The following is a 15,529-nucleotide window of genomic DNA, read 5'->3' as shown; positions in this document are numbered from 1 at the left end:
GCTGAAACCAGCAGTCCGATATCCCCCAAAGGGTCCCAGATTGCAAGAGAGCACAGGCCAGGCTGAGGGACCTCACCAGTGCACAAATGCGTGCACAAGGCCTCTAGTATTTAAATAAGAGTTTCCTTGCTTAAAAAATGGACCATGGGGGCACATACCAGATCCGGATCCAGAGGCGGTCACATCGTAAATCAGATCTTTCAGAGTTTTCCCAGCATTTACCAGGTTGCATTCAGAGAGGGGCTCCTCCACATTCTGCCTCTTTTTCTTCCTGTTGGTGCACTGTCGACCTTGGCATGCCCAGATGCTCAGCACTGCCACCACGGACAGCAGGCACACTGGCACAGTAATAATAACAGTCAGCTCCATGGGTCCGAGTTTGGGGGCATTTGGTGAGGCTGCAGTTTAAAAAGAACATGACCATCAATCAACCCATTTAAAATATTTTAGAAATTGGAAATGTGATCACCAACATTTCACATCTATAATGTGCAGCTATACAGTGTACACTGATGACAGTTGGCAAAGGCTCGCTGTGTTGTAAACAAGGATGGGAAAGGAGGCTGAGGTCAGGCTGCAGCTAGGAATGGCTATGCCAGGTGCCAATGGAGACAGAATTAGGACCACAGAAAGCACTCACCCAGGGGATCCTTTCTTTCTTTCTTTCTTTCTTTCTTTCTTTCTTTCTTTCTTTCTTTCTTTCTTTCTTTCCTTATTTATTTATTTATTTATTTATTTATTTATTTATTTATTTATTTATTTTAATCCTCACCCAAGACTATTTTTCCATTGATTTTTAGAGAGAGTGGAAGAGAGGGAAAGAGACAGAGAGAAACATCAATGTGAGAGAAACATATCAATTGGTTGGCTCACACACATGCCCCAACTAGGGCCAGGGATCGAGGTATATGCCCTTGATCAGAAATAATCTGGGATCCTTCAGTCCTCAGGCCAACACTCTATCCACTGAACCAAACCAGCCAGGGCAGGAATCCTTTTTAAAACCTCTAAGCATTTGACATTTTTCTCCTATTTTCTCCCCATTTTTCAGCAGCCCATTCTTAGAGCACATTCATTCAGATTCATTCATGCCACAGTAATTACTGAGCTCCTGCAGTAATATGCTGCCACCATTTCAGGTGTGGAGAAACAGTGGTGAGAGAGACCAAATCCTTGCTCTTGTGACACTTATGTTCCACACATCCAGCAAGAGGAGATAAGTGCTATGATGAAAAAGGAAGTAGAAGAAAGAGACAGAGTGATGGCCAACACTACTTTAGACAGAGTGGTCCTAGAAGGCTGCTCTGGCAGGTATCAGGGAGCTACCACGGAAGGTGTCTCAGGGAAGTGTGTCCCGTCAGAGGGACAACAAGAGTAAGGTGCTCTGAGATAGAGACCTACTGGCGTGTTCAGGACAACCTAGGCCTAGAGTGAGGTAGACCAGGAGACAGATAGAAAGAAATGGGGCCAGAGAAGAAAAAGAGAGGAAGGGCATGTGGGGTCTTACAGGCTAAAAGGACTGGGAATTGTATTCTAAGTAGAAGCTCTTGCAGGATTTTGAGCAGGCAAGTGAAATATGATCCAACTTAATATTCTGTGTGGCTGCTATGTGAAGTCACTAGGAGAACAAGAAGAGACAAATTAGAAACCTAATGAAATAATCCTGGCAAGAAATGATGGTCTTGGCTGACAACCCTATCTAAAATAATCCTTCCTTCTCATTCCCCATTCACTCTCTATACTCTTTTCCTGTTTTATTTTAATTCCTGGATCTTACTGCCACCTGGCACATCATATATTCATTTATCTATTATCTGATTTCCTCCACAGAGCATGAGCTTCATGAAAGGAAGAACTTAGCCTGCTTTGTTCCCAACGATGTCCCATGTTTACAGTGGTAGATGGTCAATAACTAGATCTTGAATAGCAGAGTCGCTAAAAGTTTTACTAGTTTTGTACTTTTGTTAAGTAAAGGATAAGATTTTTCACTTCAGAAAAATAAATATGATAGTTGAAACCACATAACATCGGGGGATATAATTAAATTTGGCACTTTAATTTTAAAATACATATAGCCAAATTTTTAAAAAGTTCGTCCTATATCTAAGAAATCTTTTTAATTTAGAAAAAACAGTGATACATGAAAAATCTATGATGTCAGATATTTCCTTTGTTTTTCAAAGAAGTTATTTTGACACTTGAAATAAGCACATAGTTTTTTGTTTTTTTGTTTTTTTTCACACATTACAGACAGCCTCAGCATCAATTTAATTTTATCCTCTAGTCCTAGCAGCAGGGGATGTTGATTTTTGTTTTCAATAAACCTTAGGGTATATTTACTAGAATAGGGATACATAATTCTGGAGTCTTAACCTAATTTTAGGTTCTCCAACATCAAGGAGAAAAAAAAATTCAGGCATTGGAGAGAGAGAAGCAGGTTGTATGTGGCTATTGTGCCTTGAGCAAACTGCACCCTCTCCCAGCATCCCTCCAGTTGCTCCGCATAGGCCAGTGAGAGGGTTAGTTAGACATGAGGCATTGAATTAATAGCTTAACACCTGCACCTTAGAGTCTAGACCAGGCATCCTCAAACTACGGCCCGCGGGCCACATGCGGCCCGCCAAGGACATTTATCCGGCCCGCCGGGTGCCGCTGCCTGTCCTGCTTAGCAGCCATCCCGGGCCCAAAGTGTGCATAGGAATTTGTTCATAGTTTTTTTTTTTAAACTATAGTCCGGCCCTCCAATGGTCTGAGGGACAGTGAACTGGCCCCCTGTTTAAAAAGTTTGAGGACCCCTGGTCTAGACAAATTACAGTGATAATGGACCTTGTGAATTAAGTCACTCCTCAGACTTTCTTCTTTGCAACTGACAACCATGGAGTTATGTTAAATGTAATTACATTTTACTTACAATTGCAACCAGAATATATTAATATAATTTGAAAACAATTATTATTTAATTCTAAAGGAAAAATAATAAAAATCCTCAAAATTGTGTTCATAGAAATTTCATTATAATCCTAAAAATAGTAGTCTAGCTACAACCAATGAGTAAAAGATTTAAAGCTGTTAAGTGAACTTTGGAAACAAACATAACTCATGCTCTTCTACTTTGCCTCCTGCATTTTGGCAGATCACCAACTTGCCTTCTCCTGTGTTTCAGGATTCCTGTGAAATCATTAGAAGTTGCACAGGCGCATATGGGCAGAGCTTGGCCTTGAGTGTTCTTATGACAAAGTGTAAGAGTTTTCTAACTTGACTTTGCATTAGAATCATTAACCATGGCACTTGCAACTTCTGAAGTTAGCTTATAAAAGCATTATTAAGCATTTCACATGGATCTTTCAAATTTGCATTTCAAGTTTTATCTATATTTTTATGTGCTCACAAAAGTATTCTAAGAAAGCCACAGAATACACTCGATCACTTGCAATTTACATAAACATCTATTTAAACATTTTTTAAATAAAATTCCATTATTGGATACATTTATATGGGTAAATTTTATTTTGATATATGTTATTAGTAACTATCAATATAAACATTACAGTTAAAAAGCTTATTGATTCCCTCATTTGAATAAATGCATTGCTCAGATCATCACTATGGCAACCAATAAGGAAGCAAAAGGTCAGCAACGCTGAAAATAGAATAATGCTCTAGAGAAGGCTACTGCTTTCAGGAATGTTTATTACACAAGGGTAATGTTTCTTTTTTGTGTGAATAAATTTACTGATACAAGTTAGTAACAAAAAAAGATTACTCAGCTAGAAAAACGGTAGCAACACCATCCAGAAAGACCTCCTGAAATTTTAAAGCAAACATTTATAAAACAGTCTTCTAAGTCAAATGTTGATTGTCATCTTCATAGGAGATAAATGAAGAAAAACTGTAGTCTACACCCCATGAGTCATGGTAGAAGGAGACAATGGTGCAGTTAAGAAGGCATTTTGATAAGTTACCTCTGGTTAGCATATTAATTTCTTGAGCAGGTTTTACATTTTTTTTATCATAAGAGAACATTTATTATTTGGTCATTCCCAATTTTTGAGATTGTCAATTGAGATGCATTCCCCATGGGGGGATATGTTAATCCCAAAAGTGAGGTCTGGGAAATGCTACATTGCTAATTAAAGTTACTTCACTCCCTAGTAATTAAATAAAAGAGGATGGGGAGCAAAAGAAAGAAAAGCACTAGTCTAGATGAGTCAGAGCCTAGCCCACAAATATCTCCCTTATGTAAGTTCCACATGCATTAAACCAAGACAATGCAGAGAAAGGGAGTAGTAACAAATGAATAATTTATAATTTTATTCCTCAAAAAAATAGAGTGACACACTAAGCAAAGGGAAATCTACCAAACCTTCATGATGACCATCTTTTAACCTGCCATTTTAAAGCATTTTTATGTGGGTACCATCATTTCAAACATTTGCTTGATGGTAATGAAAATACATTTCTAATTGGTTTCTTGTTGCTTTACTAAATTGGTTCAAAGACTGGATCTAGATGGATTGGCTTGTATAATGTTGCACTGAGGACAACTCTCTAAGGGGGATGCCAGAGAAGGTGGGCACCATCCACACCCTCGTGGCATTTAGATTCTACTAATGAATACATGATCCAGCTAGGGGACAATTCCAAAGCAACTTTGCAAGTAAAAATATGGAGGAAACTTTATGTAAGATCAAGGGAGTGGGAGGAAAAAATCATCATGAAGAGTTCCATTCATGATGAATCAGTCCAGTATAAAAGAATATGTAACTAATGAGTCTAAGGAGTGAAGTCACAAACACCTTATTTTTTTGTTTTCATGTCTAATTTTAATTCTGGAGTGTAGAATCTTTTTAATTAAAGTATAGTTGACATGCAATATTATATTAGTTTCAGGTGTACAGCATAGTAAAATATGTTGTTGGTATTTTATTAGAGATTGCATTGAACTTATAGATTACTTTGGGTAGTATGGACATTTTAATGATGTTAATTCTAACGATTCATAAACACTGTATATTCTTCCATTTGCTTGTATTTTCCTCTATTTCTTTTTTCCAGTGTCTTGCAGTTTTCTGAGTACAGGTCTTTGGAGCACAAACACTGGTTTCATTTATCTAACATCCCCATGCAATTCTATACTCGCTTATGGCAGGCAGCACCTCCACACCCTGAGCCTGTCCTAGCCTCCTATGTCCTTATAGTCACCCTTATAAATGTCATCAGGAATAATCCAGTTAGAAGTTATTTCAGTTAGATCCCTCCAACATGCTCCACTATAAAGAAGAGCAAATGGTCTCCTTTTTTCTCAGAGCAAGAATAATCATGTCAAACAGGTTGGTTTTGATTAACATGGACCTCAAGTACTGAACAGCATCAAAATATTTTATAATCTCTAAGATCTTAGAGATTATAAAATATTTTATCTTAGAGATTATAAAATATTTCTATCACTGAGCCATGACAGTGATAGAAATAACATGAGAATTATTTCTGCCTTTGAACTGTATCAGATGAGCCATTGACAGACCATTTTGTTGGCCAATGCTCAATCTATAAATGGAAAGCATATATTGTCTTCATCTGGCCTGATCTAATGAGTGTATGGCAGGCAGGGAACACCACACATAAAAAGATTTCCTGAACAGTTCTTGTGCCGCTGATTTTCTGGGAGTATGTGAGGAACACTGAGGAGCTTCCAATCTTCTTTCATCCACTAGCATCTGAACGTAAGCATAATAATATTTTTATATTTTAAGGAAACAGAAATGTTAGACTGAAGAATATAGTCTTTGGCACAAGGGATATGAAAAAAGTTTGACTCAAGCAGAAGTGAGATTAATACAACATAGGAAAGAGAATTTAAATGGACCCTACCATTTTTCTTACTTTCAGGGCATGGACCCAGAGATTCATTTCTTAATCTGTCATCAAAACGCTTATCCTCTGTGAAGATATTAAATAGTAATTACTAGAAGAATATTTTAGTTTTTCCTCAAGCCAACCTTCTACATGGGAAAAAGAAAACTTCCTTTGGAGCCCCACCCATAGTTGTATCTTTGTCTACCCAGCTCACAGCAGAGAGCCTTGTTCAGAGAAGGCACATTAAAATATTGATGACAAAGAAAAAGTTACAGTTTTCTGTCCTAAAGTTCATGCTAATATCATTTCTCCCACAGGTAACACATTTACACAGAGCAGCTTGTTCACTTAGAAAAGACTGATGTAAGATAATCATATTGTGACCTAGTTCAATCACCCAAAATGATAGTTGAATAAATAGGTAATAGTATTTCTAGAACTGAGAGAGTAGAGGCTTACATAATGTAAAATCCTAAATTTAGTATTGGTTATAAATTTTACTTTCAATGTCCCATTACATCCCTATGAACAAAATTGCATAATTGAAATCAGTATACTTGTTTCTGGAGACAAGAAATGCTTCCTATCTTCCTACATTAAACTTTTAAAGCACAAGTTCGACTTCTTTGTATTCTTGTATTTCACAGCACTTTCCAAAATATAAAATTCATAGCATCTTTCATTTTATGGGGGTAGGAGGGAACATCTGGCACACCTGCCAGGTGTGCACTGAATTCTCAGAGAATGAGCTATAAATGGATTGTTCATGTGATAGCAGAACAAGTCCACAAGGGGTCCCATGAGCATTTCTCAGCCTGTGGATGTCACTTTACACTGACTAAATCAATGAATGTATGTTTAAAGTAAAAAACCATAAAAGAGACAACCATGAATTTGTAAAGAAATGCAAATAAGACTTTTAAACTCCCAAAAGAATATTACTCACTATCTAAATGTTGTATTTTTTATAATTATAACATGCTTTAAAATTATTCATTTTTGATAAATTAAATTCTAATGTTTTGGCAGTTTATCTTCCTTCGGTTTGGTTTATATTGAAAGTCTCATTTAGACATGTGCCTAATCAATATGCATAGTTCACATACTCTTAACTGATACAAATAATTAGTTTTCTTTTTCTCTTTACACACTGAGAACAGAACAAGAAGGTGGAAATTGTTCTGAGGTTAATAAAGCACCTACGTTTTAATGTTGTGCATGTATTTTCTTTATTGAAACTAATTATTTGAGTTAGTAAAAAATATAATAGCTTTATTAAAATAGTCTATTGAAATCTGAAAGGAAACATCAGAAATTATTATTATACTTAGCCTTCCAAGCACTGTGTTTTGGGAACAAAAAGATGCCAGGGACTTGAATGTTTTTGTTGAATAGTCTATTTCCATATGAAGGGTAGTAATTAGTGCAAGCATGAACTAAATAGTAATTCCTATCAAAATGAATCCTATAAATAACCAACTTCAATATGTATTGGCTATACATATTGAATGAATGAATGAATGAATGAATGAATGAATGAAGAGGGAAAGCCCATGACCAATAAGGAAGGGTCAGTCTCTTCAGCTTCAGCCAACTGGTAAGAAGAGAAAGACATCAAGGATGCCAGACCTCCTGATTTTTCATGAAAAATCACACATTAGGATTTTCATATTAAGACTCTTAACTTTTAACATTATAAAAAAATTCACTTTTATTTTCCAGAAATTGTGTAGATCACACAAAACTTGTCTGTGGGCCAGATATAATAAGTAGATAAAATTCTGGATGACCTATTTTGCTGTTCCCGAGTTCATTAGAACTGGGTTTGCTACAAATAACAAAGGAAACCAAATAGAAGTTTTTCTCTTCCCTTTCATGTAAAAGGAACTGGAAGATGGGTCGCCCAATGTTAGAACGTGGCTCCATGAAGTGTTCAGCCAGGCTCCTTGCATCTCCCTTGTTGCCATCCTGTGGTGTAGCCATTATCCCCATGGTCCGAGGCAGCTGCTAAAACTCCATCCTTTACTTCCAGGCAGTGTGATGGAGGATGGCATGGTAATGTGCCAGTTCTGTTTTGGAGTCTTCTCAGAAGTCCTCCAAAACATGCCACTCATCTCATTAGCCAGAACTCAGTCATACGGCCACACTTACCTTATGGGTAGCTGATAATACTGTCTGTTGGTGGACAGCCACACAACCAGCTAAAAGTCTAGGCTCTGGACTAAATGGGTATTAAAAGAAACTAGATATCTTTGAAATACTTATTTATAGTCATAGTAAACTCTGATCCATCCATTAGATTTTTTTTTTCATTAGAAAAAGAACATATGTGCAACAAAACAAGTCAGTATAAGAATTTATAAGAAAAGGGTTAAATAATATCCTTAGCCAGATAGCTCTCAATACCAACTCCAGATGTTAATAGAATGTGTAACTTCCATAATGTTACTATACTCAAAAATTACTTTAAAAATGATGTTTTGTTCTTTTGTTGTGAAATGTAATAAATATACAAAACAGTTCGTACAATATGTATATAGGTTGGGTATAGAAATAATTATAAACTCCCAACTCCCAGCCCCCTTACTCTCACATGATCACAACTTTATCCCTTCCCCAAGAGTAACCATTATCCTGATATAGAGAATACTCATTTCCTCGCCCTTGTACGGTGTTTTCCAGAACCCCTTTTCCTATATGGTTCCATGTTGAAATTGGGATATTTATGTACATGTTCATAAATGAGAATGTGTTATAATTTCTTTTTTCATGTCTTTGGTGGGTTTTTATATCAAGGATATGCATAAGATAAGTTAAGGAGTGTTTCCTCTTTGTCTATGTTTTGGATGAGTTTGTACAAGAATTACCTGTTCCTAGAAGTTTAGCAAATCTTCTGTTAGAGCCTCTTGGGCTTTAAATTTTTCTTTATGGGTATTTTTACTACCATTTTAAAAACTACTCATTCAAGTTTTTTAATATCATAAGACTATTCAGCTTTGGTAAATTATAATTATCTAAAATATTAGGTTGTTATTAATCATGTTTCAATCATATATAGTCTTACTCTAACTTTTTAATCTATTTCTATCAATTACTAACATAGTAGTGTATTAAAATCTCCTCTTGAGATTGTTGATTTCTCTATTTCTCCTTATAGATTTGTAAATATTCTCCTTATTTTTGAGACCATGCTCTTTAAGCACACAGAAATTTCAATTTATTAAGAATCCCTGGTAACCATTATAAACTGACCTTTTTAAACTCTTTTTTTAAATATTAAAGTTTATTTTGTCTGCTCTTAATATCAAAATAGATCAACATTTTTGTTTGTTCAATATGTGCATGGTCTATCTTTTTTCATCACAATAATTTCAACATTTATTTAAACTTTCATTTTTATACATTAAAAAATTAAATTGGATTATCCTGTATGATAATCTTTGTTTATTAACTGAAATGTTTTGTCTATTTACATTAAATTATTTACATTTAAGTGTTATTGACATATTTGGATAATTTCTTTATGTTACCTCTCTCTCTCTCTCTCTCTCTCTCTCTCTCTCTCTCTCTCTCTCTCTCTCTCTCTCCTTCTCTTTATTTTTCCCCCTGCTCTGCTAAATAATAAGCCCAAGGTTCCTCTCTGGGATTACAAGAAGATGGGCTTATATCTGGTTTACACTTTCAATAAGGAAAGAGACCTTTGATATCTCTGCTAAACATGGGATTTCTATTAGACAACCAAATTTGTGCAAACCATGTTTCTTAACTTTTATCTTCTTTGAACCTTGAGATCCCTAATAACAAAACCCAACATTTTTCTTATTAGATAAAAAACATACACATGAGAAAAAAGTATCAGATAAGATTATCAGAAAGTTAGATAATAAGGTCTTAAATAATAAGGGTGTTCACAGATTCACATAACAAGAAATCTGGAAGTAGGCTGGTGACTTTACTGAGTCTCTTTGTTAATAAATCATAGAGACAATATTATAGTTACCATTTTTTCAGTCATATATGTTACAAATATTTCTATCCCATGTTTAATTTATCTTTTGTTTTATGTATGTTATCTTTTACCATTCATTTTTATTTTAGTTTGCATGTAGTCAATTATATTTATCTTTTCCTTTTATAGCAGTTGGATTTCCTGTCTTATTTAAGAACAGCCTTCACACTATAAAGTCACAAAAATCATTTTTTTCTAAATTTTCCTCTGACATTTAAATTGTTTTGCATTTCACAATTAGATATCTAATTGAGCTATAATTTATTTTTGTATATGGTGACACTATTGTAGGGCCCTGTTTTCTTCCAGATGGATAGATAATTATGCCAGCATCATTTCAAAAATAAACTGTCCTGGAATTTCCACTTCTGTCAAGTTACACTTAAATGTCCACAGACGCCCTTCTTGGTGTAGCACAAACAAAAGTGCTGAATAAACTAAAAATGAAAAACTTTTTTTCTATTACATGATTAAGCTGGTGGGAAAATAAAAGAACTGTTCAATGGGCAAAATTGAAGTGCAAAGTGAGAGGGGTGCTTGAGCACCAGCGCTGCCATTTGCCCTACAAGTTTTGTCCAGTTCTTGATGGTGAAGTGCTTAGGTTACAAGACTGATTCACAAGATCAGGAGGTAAACACTGATTCCTGCCCTAGCCTGTGTGGCTAAGGTGGTTGGGAGTGGTCCTGTGCACCAAAAGGTTGCTGGTTTGATTCCCAGTCAGGGCACATACGCAGGTTGCAGGTGGAAGGAGTGCAGGAGGTAGTTGATCAATATTCATATGGTTTTCTCTCTTTTCCTTCCTTTCTCTCTAAAACAATCAATAAAAATATTTTTTAAAAAACTGGTTCCTGAAATAGTGAAAGGTCAGATTAGAGATTCTTGTATAAATTAGGAAACTATGAATAGCATTATATTGGAAACAAAACAAAATAGAACATGGTGTTGAGAGATAGACAGTGAACATATTCATCTATTTGTCTCAACCTTGATTTTGGGCACAGAAGAAAAAAAAAATCTGTTTAATAGTTCCTTACCACAAGCATGTACCCATACAGGCAGGCTTAAAGCCAGAATTCATGCCATATGTTGGCCAAAAAAACTTAATCAAAACATCACCCCTAAATACCTGACAGGAACTAATGTAAATCTTCTCTGGAGGAACATTTTAAATATAGGTTTCAAACGTTTCCTCCAGAGATGGATCCCCAAAACATGATCTCATAATCAAAAATCACAATACACATGGGAAGCAGCCAACAAGAATATGAGCCAGTAGAATAAAAAACAGCAAACTAACTATAGATATTGGAATTATTAGAAATTCAAATATGAGAAAAAGAGTTCAAGAGGCATGGGGAATAGCTACAGAAGGCCACATTTATGCAAAATCAGTGAAGGAATTGTGAGAACTGAGGAGAAGGTATAAAAGGGCTCGCAGACAGAGCACATTGTAGAAACACACACCCAAAACATCTTCCTATGTGAATGAAACTTTTTTGTTTATTATTTGTTTACCCTACCTGGTGTCCCCCACCTCAAAAGTGCATATTATTTGTATAAATGAGTCTTGTATTTTTGAAACTGAAATATTCTTTTTTTTCTTTTTTTGTCACCTGAGGGATATGTTTTTGTTTTCATTGAATCTGGAGAGAGAGAGAGAAAAAAAAAACAAAACATTTACCAGTTCCCTCCTGTATGTGCCCTGACCAGGGATCAAACCCAAAACCTAGATATGTGCCCTGACCAAGAATTGAACCTGAGACCCTTCAATGCATGGAACACACTAACCATTTAGCCACACCAGTCAGGGCAAACCAGAAATACTCTTAAAGAGTTCAGGGTACATCGTTTACTTTTTGGAGGTGAATTTTTCCCACCAACGTGGCTCCTCTCCTAATTTCAAAGAAAGCTAACAGTGGACCATCTGCAGAGTTACTATATATTAATGGTGTCTAAGAGTACTAGGTCAAAGGTCACTGGAGAAAGAGCAAGAAAAGTAGCATCCCAGAAAGATGGACAAATAGTTCTGTAATTGAAGATAGCTATTCTTATCTGGTCTAAAAACAAACAGAAAGAAGATATTAGACAGGGTACACTACATAAAATATATATGCTTTTGTTATTTAACTGATTTGCATAGTCTATTTTTAATTTTTCAAATTTCTTTTGTGAAAATAATAACATATTTCCCATTCGTAGGGACATGAACTTAAAGCACTAGTCAAATAAATGGCTGTTTCTGGAAATGGTTGTTGTCTTTCAAGTTTTACATAGAAAAAAAATCCTCTAAGTATCTATATATATATAAAAGCCTAAGTAACCATTAAGACCCGTTGACCCTAACCGATCTTCTGGTCGCTATGACTCACACTGACCACCAGGGGCAGACGCTCAATGCAAGAGCTGCCCCCTGGTGGTCAGTGTGCTCCCACAGCCAACCTCCTGCTGCCAGCCAACCTCCTGTGGTCCCTCCACGAGGCCAGCCAGCCCCGATCTGCCCCAATTGGCTCTGATCCAGAATGGGTGAGACAGCCCCAATTAGCCCTGATCGCTGGCCAGGCCAAGGAACCCCACCTAATGCACGAATTCATGCACCGGGCCTCTAGTTTGTGATAACAGTTGAACATGGAAAGTCACTCCAGTGACATAAAACATATCTACTTCAATAAATTTCAAGGAAAGAAGTTATTTCTACCAAACTATGGAATTACTTCTATCAAAAAATTATTAACTTCTAAAAATAAAATCCACATGCAATGTCAGAGAACAAAGTATGTTTTAAGGGCAAGTGACTGAATTTAATATGATCCAAAGCAAATACTGCTTACAAAGATCTGAGCTAATCACACATTTAATTCAATTTAGTATTAAAAGTGAATGGATAAGGAGGTTTTTAAAAAGGCCTGTTAAAAGAAAAAAAATACTTGAAATTAAAATATTAACCTGATTCTTAATACGTATTTTACTAATAAATTAAAATAATAAATGTCCTTGCTCCATTTAAAATCACCACATTTTAAATATCAACAAAACAGTGTTTCTTAAACTGTAAACAGAACCTATTAGTGGGGTCTACCAACACTTTTATTTAATGAAAGAGCATAGAGTATCTCACACATTTTAATGATAAGAATATTTTATAAAACTCTTGTTTCAGTTGTGTGTGAATGCAGGTTGTGGAAAATTATGTAAAATTTACATCTGTCTGTGTGTCAGAATGGAAACATGTATGAAAGTCACTAGTCTAAAGTTTTAGGAATTAGTCAAACACGTAAGAGGCTTTTTAGGAGGGCAAGTGTGAGTTCCTACAGTTCTCCAATTGCCAAGTACTAGAGAACCAGTAGGGAGAGGAGTGAGGAGAAAAATGTCACAAGCTGTATTCAAGGTGGGAACTTTGTCACAAAGAAATGAAGCAAGAGCCCAATATTACACACAGGGTCTAAGGAACAAGAGGGCCAGCTGAACTATGACAAGACTGAGTTACCGTCCCTACATCAAGACAGCTATCCAGAAATGGCCCCACAGTCAGGGTGATGAATGAATGAGCCAAAGAGGCAAGGATCCACTTGGCTTCCCTCAAAGGGATGTCTCAGATTTTCTCCAACTTCCTCTGATCACCTCCCAACCTTTCCTTTCTTGGCCCATGGAAGTGATGCAGAGTATTAATTACCATGGAAATGGCATACGATCTATTTTTCAGAAGGCTCCTATATATATATATATATCATCTATATGTGATCGCATTTAAAAGTGACAAATCCCTGCTAGGCAGAGCAGGGGATATCAATCACGCTCACTGATGACACTGAAGCAGCGACGTTCTTGGCACCGGCTGTGTCAGCGCTCAGCCTGGAGATTCCCAATGCCTCTCCAAACAGCTGCTGCTGCAATACAGCTAATAACCATTTAGTGCTGCCTCCCAGAGAGAACAACCTGCCACCAGATGACTGCATATGCAGGGCTATTCAATTTCATGTCAATTTATCACACAATGCCTTGATCAGAAGCAAATTCTTAGTTTCAGTAAAAAGAAGATGAATTCAATGAAATATCACATAGGAATAATTACTGGATAGACAACACACATCTTCCCTGTTATGAATGATAGTTGAAAAAGCAATTAATGTAATCCGTGATATCAATAGACTAAAAAGGAAAAATCATGTGATAATCTCAATAAATTCATGAAAATACTTTAAAAAGTTTAATATTTATTCATGATAAGAACACTTTCCCCTAAAGTGAGAATAAAAGTAAGTTCCCTCACTTGATGACAGGCATCTATTAAAAGAGCTAAATAACATCATACTTAATGGTAAAAAAGTGAAGACATTCTTCCCAGAACAGGAAAAATGCACGGAACTTCACTCTCATCACTCCTATTCATCATATTGGCAGTGTTAGCCAGTGCAAAAAGGCAAGAGAAAGAAATAAAATGCATACAGATTAGAGTGGAAGATTAAAATTTCCTGTATTCACAGATGATTGTATATGTAAAAACATCAAAAATCTTGAAAAATCTACTAGAAATAATATAAGTTATTTTAGCAGCTTTGTAGGAAATACAGTGAATATACAAAATTAATTTTAATATACTATCAATTAACATTTAGAAATTGAGATATTAAAAAACATTCACATACAGAGTATGTATTTATTATAATACATTTCATTTTCAAAATTGAGCTATCAGCTGTTAAAGAGTGTATACATTTTTGGGGACACCTTATATGTGTCAAATTTATCAAATTATCCACTTAAAATATGTTTCATTATATCTAAATTATATCATAATAAAATTGTTTTTTAAAAGAAGATGGTTTCTGACTACACTTGTGGTAGTGATCCCAAGGTACTAAATAAAATAAAAGTTATTCAGTAAAAAAAAGAGGGACAGCCAATTTATTTTTAAAATAGGTTAAAAGTACTAAATAGATACTTTTTGAAAGAAGACAGAAGGAAGGCCAAGAGACATATGAAAACATGCTCAAAGTCACTAATCATCCGAGAGATGCAAATCAAACCGACAAATGCAGTACCATCTCAGAATGGCTATCAACAAATCAACAAACTACAAGTGCTGGCGAGGATGCGGAGAAAAAGGAACCCTCGTGCACTGCTGGTGGGAATGCAGACTGGAGCAGCCACTGTGAAGAATAGTATGGAGTTTCCTCAAAAAACTAAAAATGGAACTCCCATTTGACCCAGTGATCCCACTTCTAGGAATATATCCCAAGAAACTAGAAACACCAATCAGAAAGGATATATGCACCCCTCTGTTCATAGCAGCACAATTTACCATAGCTAAGATTTGGAAACAGCCTAAGTGCCCACCAGCAGATGAGTGGATTAGAAAACTGTGGTATATCTACACAATGGAATACTACGCTGCAGTAAAAAAGAAGGAATTACTACCATTTGCAACACCATGGATGGAACTGGAGAGCATTATGCTAAGTGAAATAAGCCAGTCAGAGAAAGATAAATATCACATGATCTCACTCATTTGTGGAATATAATAAACAACATAAAATGATGAACAAAAACAGATCCAAAGACAGAGAAGCATCGATCAGACTGTCAAACCTCAGAGGGAAGGTAGGGAGGGTGGGGGTAAAGGGGAGAGACCAACCAAAGGACTTGTATGCATGCATATAAGCCTAA

The 15,529-nt window shown here is 35.8% G+C and overlaps 1 protein-coding gene across 2 annotated transcripts in view; it reads right to left on the bottom strand.

Moving 5' to 3' along the window:
- ACVR1C (activin A receptor type 1C) overlaps positions 1–15,529 on the bottom strand; it is an 82,633-nt gene that overhangs the window by 27,926 nt on the left and 39,178 nt on the right. For both annotated transcript variants that reach the window (XM_080671273.1, XM_080671272.1), the window contains exon 3: positions 159–398. In XM_080671273.1, the coding sequence (XP_080527399.1) occupies positions 159–398 (240 nt within the window). The remainder of the gene's footprint in view (positions 1–158; positions 399–15,529) is intronic.

This window comes from Plecotus auritus (assembly GCF_963455305.1).
Source record: "Plecotus auritus genome assembly, chromosome: 5".
Classification (NCBI taxonomy): Eukaryota; Metazoa; Chordata; class Mammalia; order Chiroptera; family Vespertilionidae; genus Plecotus; species Plecotus auritus.
This window is presented reverse-complemented; position numbering and strand designations above follow the sequence as displayed.